General features: G+C 67.0%; 1 protein-coding gene across 2 annotated transcripts; it reads right to left on the bottom strand.

The window, feature by feature from the left end:
- Positions 1–534: 534 nt before the first annotated feature.
- Positions 535–13,287, bottom strand: ECH1 (enoyl-CoA hydratase 1). 2 transcript variants are annotated; one of them, XM_065859434.2, is made up of 10 exons: positions 13,139–13,287; positions 11,552–11,735; positions 10,480–10,568; positions 8,695–8,819; positions 6,354–6,402; positions 5,688–5,752; positions 4,583–4,653; positions 4,423–4,494; positions 1,898–2,048; positions 535–718 (listed from the first exon to the last, which is right to left on the bottom strand). In XM_065859434.2, exons 1-10 carry the CDS (start codon positions 13,179–13,181, stop codon positions 614–616), a joined length of 954 nt encoding a protein of 317 aa, XP_065715506.2. In that variant the 5' UTR covers positions 13,182–13,287; the 3' UTR covers positions 535–613. The 2 variants fall into 2 exon arrangements, with proteins under 2 accessions (XP_065715506.2, XP_071656973.1); XM_071800872.1 differs by having other exon boundaries at positions 1,898–1,931.
- Positions 13,288–13,361: the final 74 nt, after the last annotated feature.

Raw genomic sequence — 13,361 nt, 5'->3', positions numbered from 1 at the left:
GGGACCCAGGCGTCCGGGGGGCACCCAGGGGTCTGTGGGGGGACCCAGGCATCCGGGAGGGACCCAGGCGTCCGGGTGGGACCCAGGGGTCTGTGGGGGGACCCAGGTGTCCGGGGGGACCCAGGGGTCTGTGGGGGGACCCAGGCGTCCGGGAGGGACCCAGGGGTCTGTGGAGGGACCCAGGTGTCCGGGAGGGACCCAGGCGTCCGGGTGGGACCCAGGCATCTGGGAGGGACCCAGGCGTCCGGGGTCACCCAGGGGTCTGTGGGGGGACCCAGGCGTCCGGGAGGGGACCCAGGCGTCCGGGAGGGACCCAGGCGTCCTGGGGGACCCAGGGGTCTATGGGGGGACCCAGGCGTCCGGGAGGGACCCAGGCGTCCGGGACGGACCCGGGGGTCTCGGGTGGACCCAGGGAATTGTGGGGGGACCCAGGCGTCCAGGTGGGACCCATGGGTCTGTGGGGGGGACCCAGGGATCTGTGGGGGGACCCAGGGGTCTGTGGGGGGACTCAGGCGTCCGGGAGGGACCCAGGCGTCCGGCACTCAGAGCTGTTTATTGGGGACAGTTTGTTGGTTGGGGACACCGGGGGACACCGGGGGACCCTGGGGTGTCCCTAGAGCTTGGCGAAGGGAACGTCCTCGGGTCCCTTCCTGTCCATGGCGGCCTGGGCCGACTTGAGGACGTCATCGGTCTGCAGCATCGCCATGTTCCACGTGGCCTGGGGACACACGGGGGACAGCCCGGGGTGGGGACGTGGGGAGATGGGGACCCCAGCGATGGGGACAGGGACACAGGGCCATGGGGACACCCCGGGGTGGGGACGTGGGGACATGGGGACCCCAGCCATGGGGACGGGGACACAGGGCCATGGGGACACCCCGGGGTGGGGACGTGGGGAGATGGGGACCCCAGCCATGGGGACAGGGACACAGGGCCATGGGGACACCCCAGCGATGGGGACAGGGACACAGGGCCATGGGGACACCCCGGGGAGGGGACGTGGGGAGATGGGGACCCCAGCCATGGGGACGGGGACACAGGGCCATGGGGACACCCCAGCGATGGGGACAGGGCCATGGGGACACCCCAGGGCTGGGAACAGGGACACAGGGCCATGGGGACAGCCCGGGGTGGGGACGTGGGGAGATGGGGACCCCAGTGATGGGGACAGGGACACGGGGCCACCCCAGGACTGGGGAAAGGGACACGGGGACATCCCAAGGTTGGGGACAGGGACATGGGGACACCCCAGGGCTGGGGACAGAGACATGGGGACATCCCAGTGATGGGGACAGGGACACAGGGACACCACAGCGATGGGGACAGGGACATGGGGACAGGGCCATGGGGACACCCCAGGGCTGGGGACAGGGACACAGAACCATGGGGACACCCCAGGGCTGGGGACAGGGACACAGGGCCATGGGGACACCCCGGGGTGGGGATGGGGACATGGGGACCCCCAGGGCTGGGGACAGGGACATGGGGACATCCCAGTGATGGGGACAGGGACATGGGGACACCCCAGCAATTGGGACAGGGACACGGGGACATCCCGGGGCTGGGGACAGGGACACCCCAGTGATGGGGACAGGGACACGGGGACACCCCAGGGCTGGGGACAGGGACACAGGGACATCCCAGTGATGGGGACAGGGAGACGGGGACACCACAGTGATGGGGACGGGAACATGGGGACATCCCAGGGCTGGGGACACGGGGCCATGGGGACAGGACCATGGGGCCATGGGGACACCCCAGGGCTGGGGATGGGGCCATGGGGACAGGGGGCTATGGGGCCAGGGCCATGGGGCCACCCCAGGGCTGGGGCCACACACGGGGCCATGGGGCCACCCCAGGTTTGGGGACACGGGGCCACCCAGGGCCCCCCGCTCACCACGTAGCGCAGCCCCTCGGGCACCGAGTGGTCCCTGGAGAAGAGCAGATTGACCTTGGTGCCCTGCACGGCCACCGGGCTGCGGGCGGCGACGGCCACGGCCACCTCCAGCGCCCCCGCCAGCAGCGCCGCCTTGTCACCGAACACCCGGCTGTGGGGACACCATTGGGGACACCATTGGGGACATGGGGACATTGGGGACATGGGGACATTGGGGACATGGGGACATTGGGGACATGGGGACACTGGGGACATGGGGACATCACTGGGGACATGGGGACATTGGGGACATGGGGACATTGGGGACATGGGGACACTGGGGACATGGGGCCACCTCCAGCGCCCCCGCCAGCAGCGCCGCCTTGTCAGCGAACACCCGGCTGTGGGGACACGGGGACATCACTGGGGACATGGGGACATTGGGGACATTGGGGACATGGGGACATCATTGGGGACATGGGGACACTGGGGACATGGGGACACTGGGGACATGGGGACATCATTGGGGACATGGGGACACTGGGGACATGGGGACACTGGGGACATGGGGACATCATTGGGGACATGGGGACACTGGGGACATGGGGACATTGGGGACATGGGGACATCATTGGGGACATGGGGACACTGGGGACATGGGGACATTTGGGACATTGGGGACATGGGGACATTGGGGACATGGGGACATTGGGGACATGGGGCCACCTCCAGCGCCCCCGCCACCAGCGCCGCCTTGTCAGCGAACACCCGGCTGTGGGGACACGGGGACATGACTGGGGACATGGGGACATTGGGGACATTGGGGACATGGGGACAGACAGGGGACATGGGGACAGACACAGGGACATGGGGACACTGGGGACACCCCCATGGTACTGGAGACACTCCTGTGGCACTGGGGACAGCCCTGCAGTGTTGGGGACCCCTTGGTGCCATTGGGGACCCCCCTGGTGATGCTGGGGACCCCCTGGTGCCACTGGGGACACCCCCACGGTGTTGAGAGCCCCCTGTGATGTTGGGGACCCCCTGGTGACGTTGGGGACCCCCTGGTGCCCCTGGGGACCCCCCATGGCCATGGGGACACCCCCATGGTGTTGAGGACCCCCCCGTGATGTTGGGGACCCCCTGGTGACGTTGGGGACACCCCCATGGTGTTGAGGACCCCCCCGTGATATTGGGGACCCCCTGGTGCCATTGGGGACCCCCCATGGCCATGGGGACACCCCACGGTGTTGAGGACCCCCCTGTGACGTTGGGGACCCCCTGGTGCCATTGGGGACCCCCTGGTGCCACTGGGGACCCCCCATGGCCATGGGGACACCCCCATGGTGTTGAGGACCCCCCGTGATATTGGGGACCCCCTGGTGATGTTGGGGACCCCCCATGGCCATGGGGACACCCCCATGGTGTTGAGGACCCCCCCGTGATATTGGGGACCCCCCCGTGATGTTGGGGATCCCCTGGTGCCATTGGGGACACCCCCATGGTGTTGAGGACCCCCCCCGTGACGTTGGGGACCCCCTGGTGCCATTGGGGACCCCCTGGTGCCATTGGGGACACCCCATGGCCATGGGGACACCCCACGGTGTTGAGGACCCCCCTGTGACGTTGGGGACCCCCTGGTGCCATTGGGGACCCCCCATGGCCATGGGGACACCCCACGGTGTTGAGGACCCCCCTGTGACGTTGGGGACCCCCTGGTGCCATTGGGGACCCCCTGGTGCCACTGGGGACCCCCCATGGCCATGGGGACACCCCCATGGTGTTGAGGACCCCCCGTGATATTGGGGACCCCCTGGTGATGTTGGGGACCCCCCATGGCCATGGGGACACCCCCATGGTGTTGAGGACCCCCCCGTGATATTGGGGACCCCCCCGTGATGTTGGGGACCCCCTGGTGCCATTGGGGACACCCCCACGGTGTTGAGGACCCCCCCGTGATATTGGGGACCCCCTGGTGACGTTGGGGACCCCCTGGTGCCATTGGGGACACCCCCATGGTGTTGAGGACCCCCCTGTGACGTTGGGGACCCCCTGGTGCCATTGGGGACCCCCCATGGCCATGGGGACACCCCCATGGTGTTGAGGACCCCCCTGTGACGTTGGGGACCCCCTGGTGCCATTGGGGACACCCCCATGGTGTTGAGGACCCCCCCGTGATGTTGGGGACCCCCTGGTGCCATTGGGGACCCCCCATGGCCATGGGGACACCCCCATGGTGTTGAGGACCCCCCTGTGACGTTGGGGACCCCCTGGTGCCATTGGGGACCCCCTGGTGCCATTGGGGACACCCCCATGGTGTTGAGGACCCCCCCGTGACGTTGGGGACCCCCTGGTGACGTTGGGGACCCCCTGGTGCCATTGGGGACACCCCCATGGTGTTGAGGACCCCCCCGTGACGTTGGGGACCCCCTGGTGCCACTGGGGACCCCCCATGGCCATGGGGACACCCCCATGGTGTTGGGGACCCCCTGGTGCCATTGGGGACCCCCTGGTGACATTGGGGACCCCGGTGTCCCCGGTACCTGACGAGGCCGCAGCTCTGGGCCTCGGGCGCCATCATCTTGCGAGCAGTGAAGGCCAATTCGTTCACCAGGCTGCGGGGACATTGGGGACATTGGGGGGACACTGGGGACATGGGGGGACACGGGGTCCCCTCTGCCACCCCGGGTCCCCCAGCGTCACCTCTGGCTGCCCACGATCTTGGGGAGACGCTGCAGGGTCCCCACGTCGGCCGCCAGCCCGATGTCAACCTCCTGGTGGGGACATGGGGACATGGGGACATGGGGGACATGGGGGACATGGGGGGATATGGGGACATAGGGGACAGGGGGGACATGGGGGGATATGGGGACATAGGGGACATGGGGGGACATGAGGGACATGGGGTACATGGGGGGATATGGAGGGATATGGGGACATAGGGGACATGGGGGGACATAGGGACATGGGGGACATGGGGTAACATGGGGGGACATGGGGACATGGAGGGGCATGGGGGGACATGGGGGGATATGGGGACATAGGGGACATGGGGGGATATGGGGGACATGGGGTACATGGGGGACATGGGGGGATATGGGGGGATATGGGGACATAGGGGACATGGGGGGACATAGGGACACGGGGGACATGGGGGGATATGGGGACATAGGGGACATGGGGGGATATGGGGGATGTGGGGAGATATGGGGGATGTGGGGACATGGGGACATGGGGGACATGGGGGGATATTGGGGGGACATGAGGGACATGGAGGGACATGGGGGGATATGGGGACATAGGGGACATGGGGGGATATGGGGGATGTGGGGAGATATGGGGGATGTGGGGACATGGGGACATGGGGGACATGGGGGGATATTGGGGGGATATGGGGACATGGAGGGGCACGGGGGGACATGGGGGGACATGGGGGACATGTGGGGATATGTGGGGCATGGGGGGATATGGGGGATGTGGGGACTTGGGGACATGGGGGGACATAGGGAACATGGGGGGATATGGGGGACATGGGAGATGTGGGGGGACATGGGAGATGTGGGGGGACATGGGGAGACATGGGGGACATGGAGGGATATGGGGGATGTGGGGACTTGGGGACATGGGGGACATAGGGGACATGGGGGGGACATAGGGGACATAGGGGGATATGGGGGGATATGGGGGATGTGGGGGACATGGGGGGACATGGGACACAGACATGGGGACATGGGGGACATGGGGGGACATGTGGGGGTTCAGGGGACACCTGGGGGTCTTGGGGTCCCCCGTGTCCCCCACGCGGTACCTTGACCTGGAACCAGGCGTCCTGCGAGCAGAACCGGATGTCACAGGCGGAGATCAGGTCGACACCTGGGGGACACGGGGACAGTGGGGACATGGGGGGACATCGGGGACATGGGGGACATTGGGGACACGGGGGACATTGGGGACACGGGGACAGTGGGGACATGGGGGACATTGGGGACACGGGGACATTGGGGACATGGGGGACACTGGGGACACGGGGGACACTGGGGACACAGAGGGACATCGGGGACACGGGGACATTGGGGACACGGGGACATCGGGGACACGGGGTACATTGGGGACACTGGGGACATGGGGGACATTGGGGACACGGGGGACACGGGGGGACATTGGGGACATTGGGGACACTGGGGACATTGGGGACATGGGGACATTGGGGACACGGGGGGACATCGGGGACACAGGGGGACATTGGGAACACTGGGGACACTGGGGACATTGGAGACACGGAGGGGGTTGGGGACATTGGGGGGGGTTGGGGACATTGAGGGGTTGGGGACATTGGGGGGTTGGGGACATCGGGGGTGGTGACTGGGGACACTGGGGGGGTTGGGGACACTGGGGGGGGTGATTGGGGACACGGGGGGTTGGGGACACTGGGGGGGGGTTGGGGACACGGGGGGTTGGGGACACCCCCACTCACCGGCCCCCACGCAGGCCCCGTGAATGGCGGCGATGATGGGTTTGGGACACTGGGGACAATGGGGGGGGGACGGTGGCACCGGGGGCACCGCAAGGGTGGCACCCCCGGCCCCCCAGGCCCAACCAGTGCCCCCCAGTCCATCCCAGTCCATCCCAGTGCCCCCTAGTCCATCCCAATCCATCCCAGTCCCCCCAGTCCCTCCCAGTCCATCCCAATCCCCCCAGTCCATCCCAGTCCTCCCAGTCCCTCCAGTCCCCCCAGTCCCTTCCAATCCATCCCAGTCCCCCCAGTCCCTCCCAGTCCCTCCCAGTCCCTCCCAATCCATCCCAGTCCCCCCAGTCCCTCCCAGTCCCTCCCAGTCCCCCCCAATCCATCCCAGTCCCCCCAGTCCATCCCAGTCCCCCCAGTCCGTCCCAGTCCATCCCAGTCCCCCCCAATCCATCCCAGTCCCCCCAGTCCCTCCCAGTCCCTCCCAGTCCCCCCCAATCCATCCCAGTCCCCCCAGTCCCTCCCAGTCCCTCCCAGTCCCTCCCAATCCATCCCAGTCCCCCCAGTCCCTCCCAGTCCCTCCCAGTCCCCCCCAATCCATCCCAGTCCCCCCAGTCCATCCCAGTCCCCCCAGTCCATCCCAGTCCATCCCAGTCCCCCCCAATCCATCCCAGTCCCCCCAGTCCCTCCCAGTCCCTCCCAGTCCCCCCCAATCCATCCCAGTCCCCCCAGTCCATCCCAGTCCCCCCAGTCCATCCCAGTCCATCCCAGTCCCCCCAGTCCCTCCCAATCCATCCCAGTCCCTCCAGTCCCCCCAGTCCCTCCCAGTCCCCCCAATCCATCCCAGTCCCCCCAGTCCATCCCAGTCCCCCCAGTCCCTCCCAGTCCCTCCCAGTCCATCCCAGTCCCCCCAGTCCCTCCCAGTCCCTCCCAGTCCATCCCAGTCCCTTCCAGTCCCTCCCAGTCCATCCCAGTCCCCCCAGTCCCTTCCAGTCCCTCCCAGCCCATCCCAGTCCCCCCAGTCCCTTCCAGACCCTCCCAGTCCCCCCAGTCCCTCCCAGTCCCATACAGCGCCCCCCAGTCCCTCCCAGTGCCTCCCAGTCCCCCCCAATCCATCCCAGTGCCCCCAGTCCCTCCCAGTCTCCCCAGTCCCTCCCAGTCCCCCCCAATCCATCCCAGTCCCCCCAGTGCCCCCAGCACCTTGTCCATGGTGCTGAAGCTCTCCTGGAAGTCTGACCCTTGTCCCCTGTCTGTCTGTCTGTCCGTCCCTGTCCGTCTGTCCGTCCGTCACCTTCTCCAGGGCGCTGAAGCCCTCCTGGAAGTCTGACCCTTGTCCCCTGTCTGTCTGTCTGTCCGTCCCTGTCCGTCCGTCCGTCCGTCACCTTCTCCAGGGCGCTGAAGCTCTCCTGGAAGTCTGACCCTTGTCCCCTGTCTGTCTGTCTGTCCGTCCCTGTCCGTCCGTCCGTCCGTCACCTTCTCCAGGGCGCTGAAGCTCTCCTGGAAGTCTGACCCTCGTCCCCTGTCTGTCTGTCTGTCCGTCCCTGTCCGTCTGTCCGTCCGTCACCTTCTCCAGGGCGCTGAAGCTCTCCTGGAAGTCTGACCCCTGTCCCCTGTCTGTCTGTCTGTCTGTCTGTCCGTCCGTCCGTCCGTCACCTTCTCCAGGGCGCTGAAGCTCTCCTGGAAGTCTGACCCTTGTCCCCTGTCTGTCTGTCTGTCCGTCCCCGTCCGTCCGTCCGTCCGTCACCTTCTCCAGGGCGCTGAAGCCCTCCTGGAAGTCTGACCCTCGTCCCCTGTCTGTCTGTCCGTCCCTGTCCGTCCGTCCGTCCGTCACCTTCTCCAGGGCGCTGAAGCTCTCCTGGAAGTCTGACCCTTGTCCCCTGTCTGTCTGTCTGTCCGTCCCTGTCCGTCCGTCACCTTCTCCAGGGCGCTGAAGCCCTCCTGGAAGTCTGACCCTTGTCCCCTGTCTGTCTGTCTGTCCGTCCCTGTCCGTCACCTTCTCCAGGGCGCTGAAGCTCTCCTGGAAGTCTGACCCTCGTCCCCTGTCTGTCTGTCTGTCCGTCCCCGTCCGTCCGTCCGTCCGTCACCTTCTCCAGGGCGCTGAAGCTCTCCTGGAAGTCTGACCCTTGTCCCCTGTCTGTCTGTCTGTCCGTCCCTGTCCGTCCGTCACCTTCTCCAGGGCGCTGAAGCTCTCCTGGAAGTCTGACCCTTGTCCCCTGTCTGTCTGTCTGTCCGTCCCTGTCCGTCCGTCCGTCCGTCACCTTCTCCAGGGCGCTGAAGCTCTCCTGGAAGTCTGACCCTTGTCCCCTGTCTGTCTGTCTGTCTGTCCGTCCCTGTCCGTCCGTCCGTCCGTCACCTTCTCCAGGGCGCTGAAGCTCTCCTGGAAGTCGCGGATCTTCCTGCGCAGGCTCCACGCCCTCCTGGCCGCGTCCTCCCCGGGCAGCGCCAGCAGCTCCGGGCCCAGCGAGGCCAGGTCGATGCCTGGGACAGCGCCACGGTCACCCGGGGTCACCCGGGGTCACCTGGGGTCACCCGGGGTCACCCACAGTGGCACCCGGGGTCACCTGGGGTCACCCGGGGTCACCCACAGTGGCACCCACGGTCACCCGGGGTCACCCGGGGTCACCCGGGGTCACCCACAGTGGCACCCACGGTCACCCGGGGTCACCTGGTGTCACCCGGGGTCACCCACAGCGGCACCCACGGTCACCTGGGGTCACCTGGGGTCACCCACAGTGGCACCCACGGTCACCCGGGGTCACCTGGGGTCACCCACAGTGGCACCCACAGTCACCCGGGGTCACCCGGGGTCACCCACAGTGGCACCCACAGTGGCACCCACGGTCACCCGGGGTCACCCGGGGTCACCCAGGGTCACCCACAGTGGCACCCGGGGTCACCCACAGCGGCACCCGGGGTCACCCGGGGTCACCCGGGGTCACCCACAGTGGCACCCACAGTCACCCGGGGTCACCTGGGATCACCCGGGGTCACCCACAGTCACCCGGGGTCACCTGGGGTCACCCGGGGTCACCCACAGCGGCACCCACGGTCACCCGGGGTCACCCACAGCGGCACCCGGGGTCATCCACAATGTCACCCACTGTCACCCGGGGTCACCTGGTGTCACCCGGGGTCACCCACAATGTCACCCACTGTCACCCGGGGTCACCTGGTGTCACCCGGGGTCACCCACAATGTCACCCACGGTCACTCACAGTGGCACCCGGGGTCACCTGGTGTCACCCAGTGTCACCCCAGTGTCACCCAGTGTCACCCAGTGTCACCCAGAGTCACCTGGTGTCACCAGGTATCACCCAGTGTCACCAATAGTGTCACCCAGTGTCACCCAGAGTCACCCAGTGTCACCCGGTGTCACCCAGTGGCACCAACAGTGTCACCCAGTGTCACCCGGTGTCACCCCAGTGTCACTGGGTGTCACCAACAGTGTCACCCAGAGTCACCCAGTGTCACCCGGTGTCACCCAGTGTCACCAACAGTGTCACCCGGTGTCACCAACAGCGGCACCCACTGTCACCCGGTGTCACCCCAGTGTCACCCGGTGTCACCAACAGTGTCACCCAGAGTCACCCAGTGTCACCCGGTGTCACCCAGTGTCACCAACAGCGTCACCCGGTGTCACCAACAGTGTCACCCAGAGTCACCCAGTGTCACCCAGAGTCACCAACAGTGTCATCTGGTGTCACCGGGTATCACCCAGTGTCACCAAGAGTGTCACTTAGCGTCACCCGGTGTCACCCAGAGTCACCAATAGTGTCACCCAGTGCCACCTGGTGTCACCCAGAGTCACCCGGTGTCACCCAGAGTCACCCGGTGTCACCCAGTGTCACCAACAGTGTCACCCAGTGCCACCTGGTGTCACCCAGAGTCACCCGGTCTCACCAACAGTGGCACCCAGTGTCACCCCAGTGTCACCAACAACCAACAGTGTCACCCAGTGTCACCCGGTGTCACCATCACCCCGGGACAGGGCTCCAAATGCCCCCAAATCCCCTCAAAAATGACCCAAATCCCCCCAAAATGCCCCCAAACACCCATGAGACCCAATGCCCCCCAAACTCCCTCAAAATGACCCCAAATCACCCCCAAATCCCCCAAAGTGGCCCCAAATGCCCCGAACCGGCGGTGAAGACGGGTCCGGCGCCCGAGATGACGACGGCGCGGCACGAGGGGTCCTGAGCAATGGCCCCGAAGCACGAAACCATCTCCCTGCGGAAATGGGGGCAATGGGGACATTGGGGGCAATGGGGACAATGGGGGCAATGGGGGTGTTGGGGGCAATGGGGGCAATGGGGACATTGGGGGCAATGGGGGCATTGGGGACAATGGGGACATTGGGGGCATTGGGGGTGTTGGGGGCAATGGGGGCATTGGGGGCAATGGGGGTGTTGGGGGCATTGGGGGCAATGGGGACATTGGGGGCATTGGGGGCAATGGGGACAATGGGGACATTGGGGGCATTGGGGGCAATGGGGGCATTGGAGGCAATGGGGACATTGGGGGCAATGGGGACAATGGGGGGCAATGGGGACAATGGGGGCATTGGGGGCAATGGGGACATTGGGGACAATGAGGGCAATGGGGACATTGGGGGCACTGGAGGCAATGGGGACAATGGGGGGCAATGGGGACAATGGGGGCATTGGGGGCAATGGGGACGTTGGGGCAATGGGGGTGTTGGGGGCAATGGGGGAAATGGGGACAATGGGGACATTGGGGGCAATGGGGGTGTTGGGGGCAATGGCAACAATGGGGGGGACTGGGGGGTCTGGGGGTTACTGGGAGCACTGGGGGGCACTGGGGAGGCCCCTGGGGGGTGACTGGTGCACACTGGCCCATACTGGTCCACACTGGCCCGTACTGGTCCCTGTTGGTGTACACTGGTGTATACTGGTGTACACTGGTATACACTGGTGCATACTGGTGCACACTGGTGCACACTGGTGTATACTGGTGTATACTGGTGCATACTGGTGTACACTGGTGCACACTGGTGTATACTGGTGTATACTGGTGTACACTGGTGCACACTGGTGCATACTGGTGCATACTGGTGTACACCGCTGCATACTGGTGCACGCTGGTGCACACTGGTGCATACTGGTGCATAGTGGTGCATACTGGTGCACACTGGTGCACACTGGTGTATACTGGTGCACAGTGGTGCACAGTGGTGCGCAGGGGCCGGGTACCTCCAGAAGGCGCTGTCCATGGCGTTGCGCCTGTGCGGGCGGTTCAGCTCCACGTGCAGGATGTGCTCCCGCGGCCGCGTCACCCGCAGGGACCCCAGGGACCCCAGGGACCCCAGGGACGGCTCCGGGGGCTCCGGGGGCGGCTCCAGCGACATCGCGCGCACGGCCCCGAGCACTGGAGACACTGGGGACAGCGGGGGACACCGGGGTCACTGGGGGGACTGGGGACACTGGGGACAGTGGGGGACACCGGGGTCACTGGGGGGACTGGGGACACTGGGGACAGTGGGGGGCACCGGGGTCACTGGGGGGGCTGGGGACACTGGGGACACTGGGGACAGCGGGGTCACTGGGGACACTGGGGACACTGGGGACAGTGGGGGACACCGGGGTCACTGGGGGGGCTGGGAACAGTGGGGACAGTGGGGGACACCGGGGTCACTGGGGACACTGGGGACACTGGGGACAGCGGGGTCACTGGGGGGACTGGGGACACTGGGGACAGCGGGGGACACCGGGGTCACTGGGGGGGCTGGGGACACTGGGGACACTGGGGACAGTGGGGGGCACCGGGGTCACTGGGGGGACTGGGGACACTGGGGACACTGGGGACAGTGGGGGGCACCGGGGTCACTGGGGGGGCTGGGGACACTGGGGACACTGGGGACAGTGGGGGGCACCGGGGTCACTGGGGGGACTGGGGACACTGGGGACACTGGGGGGACTGGGGACAGTGGGGACACTGGGGACAGTGGGGGACACCGGGGTCACTGGGGGGGCTGGGGACACCGGGGACAGCACGGGCACCGGGGGGACTGGGGACACTGGGGGTACCGGGAGTCACTGGGGACACTGGGGGTCAGTGGGGACACTGGGGACAGTGGGGGGCACCGGGGGTCACTGGGGGTCACTGGGGACACTGGGGACACTGGGGACAGTGGGGGTACCGGGAGTCACTGGGGACACTGGGGGTCAGTGGGGACACTGGGGGTCAGTGGGGACACTGGGGACAGTGGGGGGCACCGGGGGTCACTGGGGGGACTGGGGACACTGGGGGGAATGGGAGACTGGGGGAATGGGGGGGACTGGGGACACTGGGGGTCAGTGGGGGTACCGGGGGTCAGTGGGGGGACTGGGGACACTGGGGGGAATGGGGGACACTGGGGACAGCGGGGGGCACCACGGGTCAGTGGGGGCACTGGGGGGTCAGTGGGGGGGCTGGGGGTCAGTGAGGGGCACCAGGGGTCAGTGGGGGCACTGGGGGGCCAGTGGGGGGCACTGGGGGGAACTTGGAGCACTGGGGGGACTGGGGGGGTCAGTGGGGGGACTGGGGGACTGGGAACCCTTGGAGAGGAACTGGGACAAACTGGGACCCACTGGGAGGGACTGGGGGGCTCAGTGGGGACACTGGGGGCTCAGTGGGGTCACTGGGGGTCCTGGGGGGTCCTGGGGACCCGTGGCACCGGGTGGGTCAAAGGTCAAGGTGAGGGTGGACGTCACGTGGGGGGCTCAGCTCGGGCGGGGGGGGAAGGGGGGGGTTCAGGCCACCCCGGGGGGGTCAGAGGTCAGGGGGTCACCGCCACTCACGTGTCCCCCGCAGCCCGCGCAGCCCCGCGGTCACCAGCGACATCGGTCCCGCGGTCCTCCCGGGGGCAGAGCGCCGCCCTTCTCCTCACGTGACACGGCGCGGGCGGGCGGGCACTTCCGCTCCACCTCTGTGGCGGGGCGGAAGTCCTCTGCTCCTCCCTACCGAGGCGGAAGTCCTCTCCACTACCGAGGCGGAAGTCGCCTGCACTACCGAGGCGGAAGT

Source organism: Patagioenas fasciata, chromosome 33 (genome assembly GCF_037038585.1).
Source record: "Patagioenas fasciata isolate bPatFas1 chromosome 33, bPatFas1.hap1, whole genome shotgun sequence".
Classification (NCBI taxonomy): domain Eukaryota; kingdom Metazoa; phylum Chordata; class Aves; order Columbiformes; family Columbidae; genus Patagioenas; species Patagioenas fasciata.
This window is presented reverse-complemented; position numbering and strand designations above follow the sequence as displayed.

What these genes read in the sequence shown, in the direction of transcription:
- ECH1 (XM_065859434.2), bottom strand. Translation starts at nt 13,181, where the DNA reads ATGTCGCTGGTGACCGCGGGGCTGCGCGGGCTGCGGGGGACAC. An exon ending in CGGGGCCTGCGTGGGGGCCG is followed by an intron (nt 5,753 to 6,353) that starts GTGAGTGGGGGT and finishes CGTGTCCCCCAG; the next exon opens with GTGTCGACCTGATCTCCGCC. An exon ending in CAGAGCTGCGGCCTCGTCAG is followed by an intron (nt 2,049 to 4,422) that starts GTACCGGGGACA and finishes GTGTCCCCACAG; the next exon opens with CCGGGTGTTCGGTGACAAGG.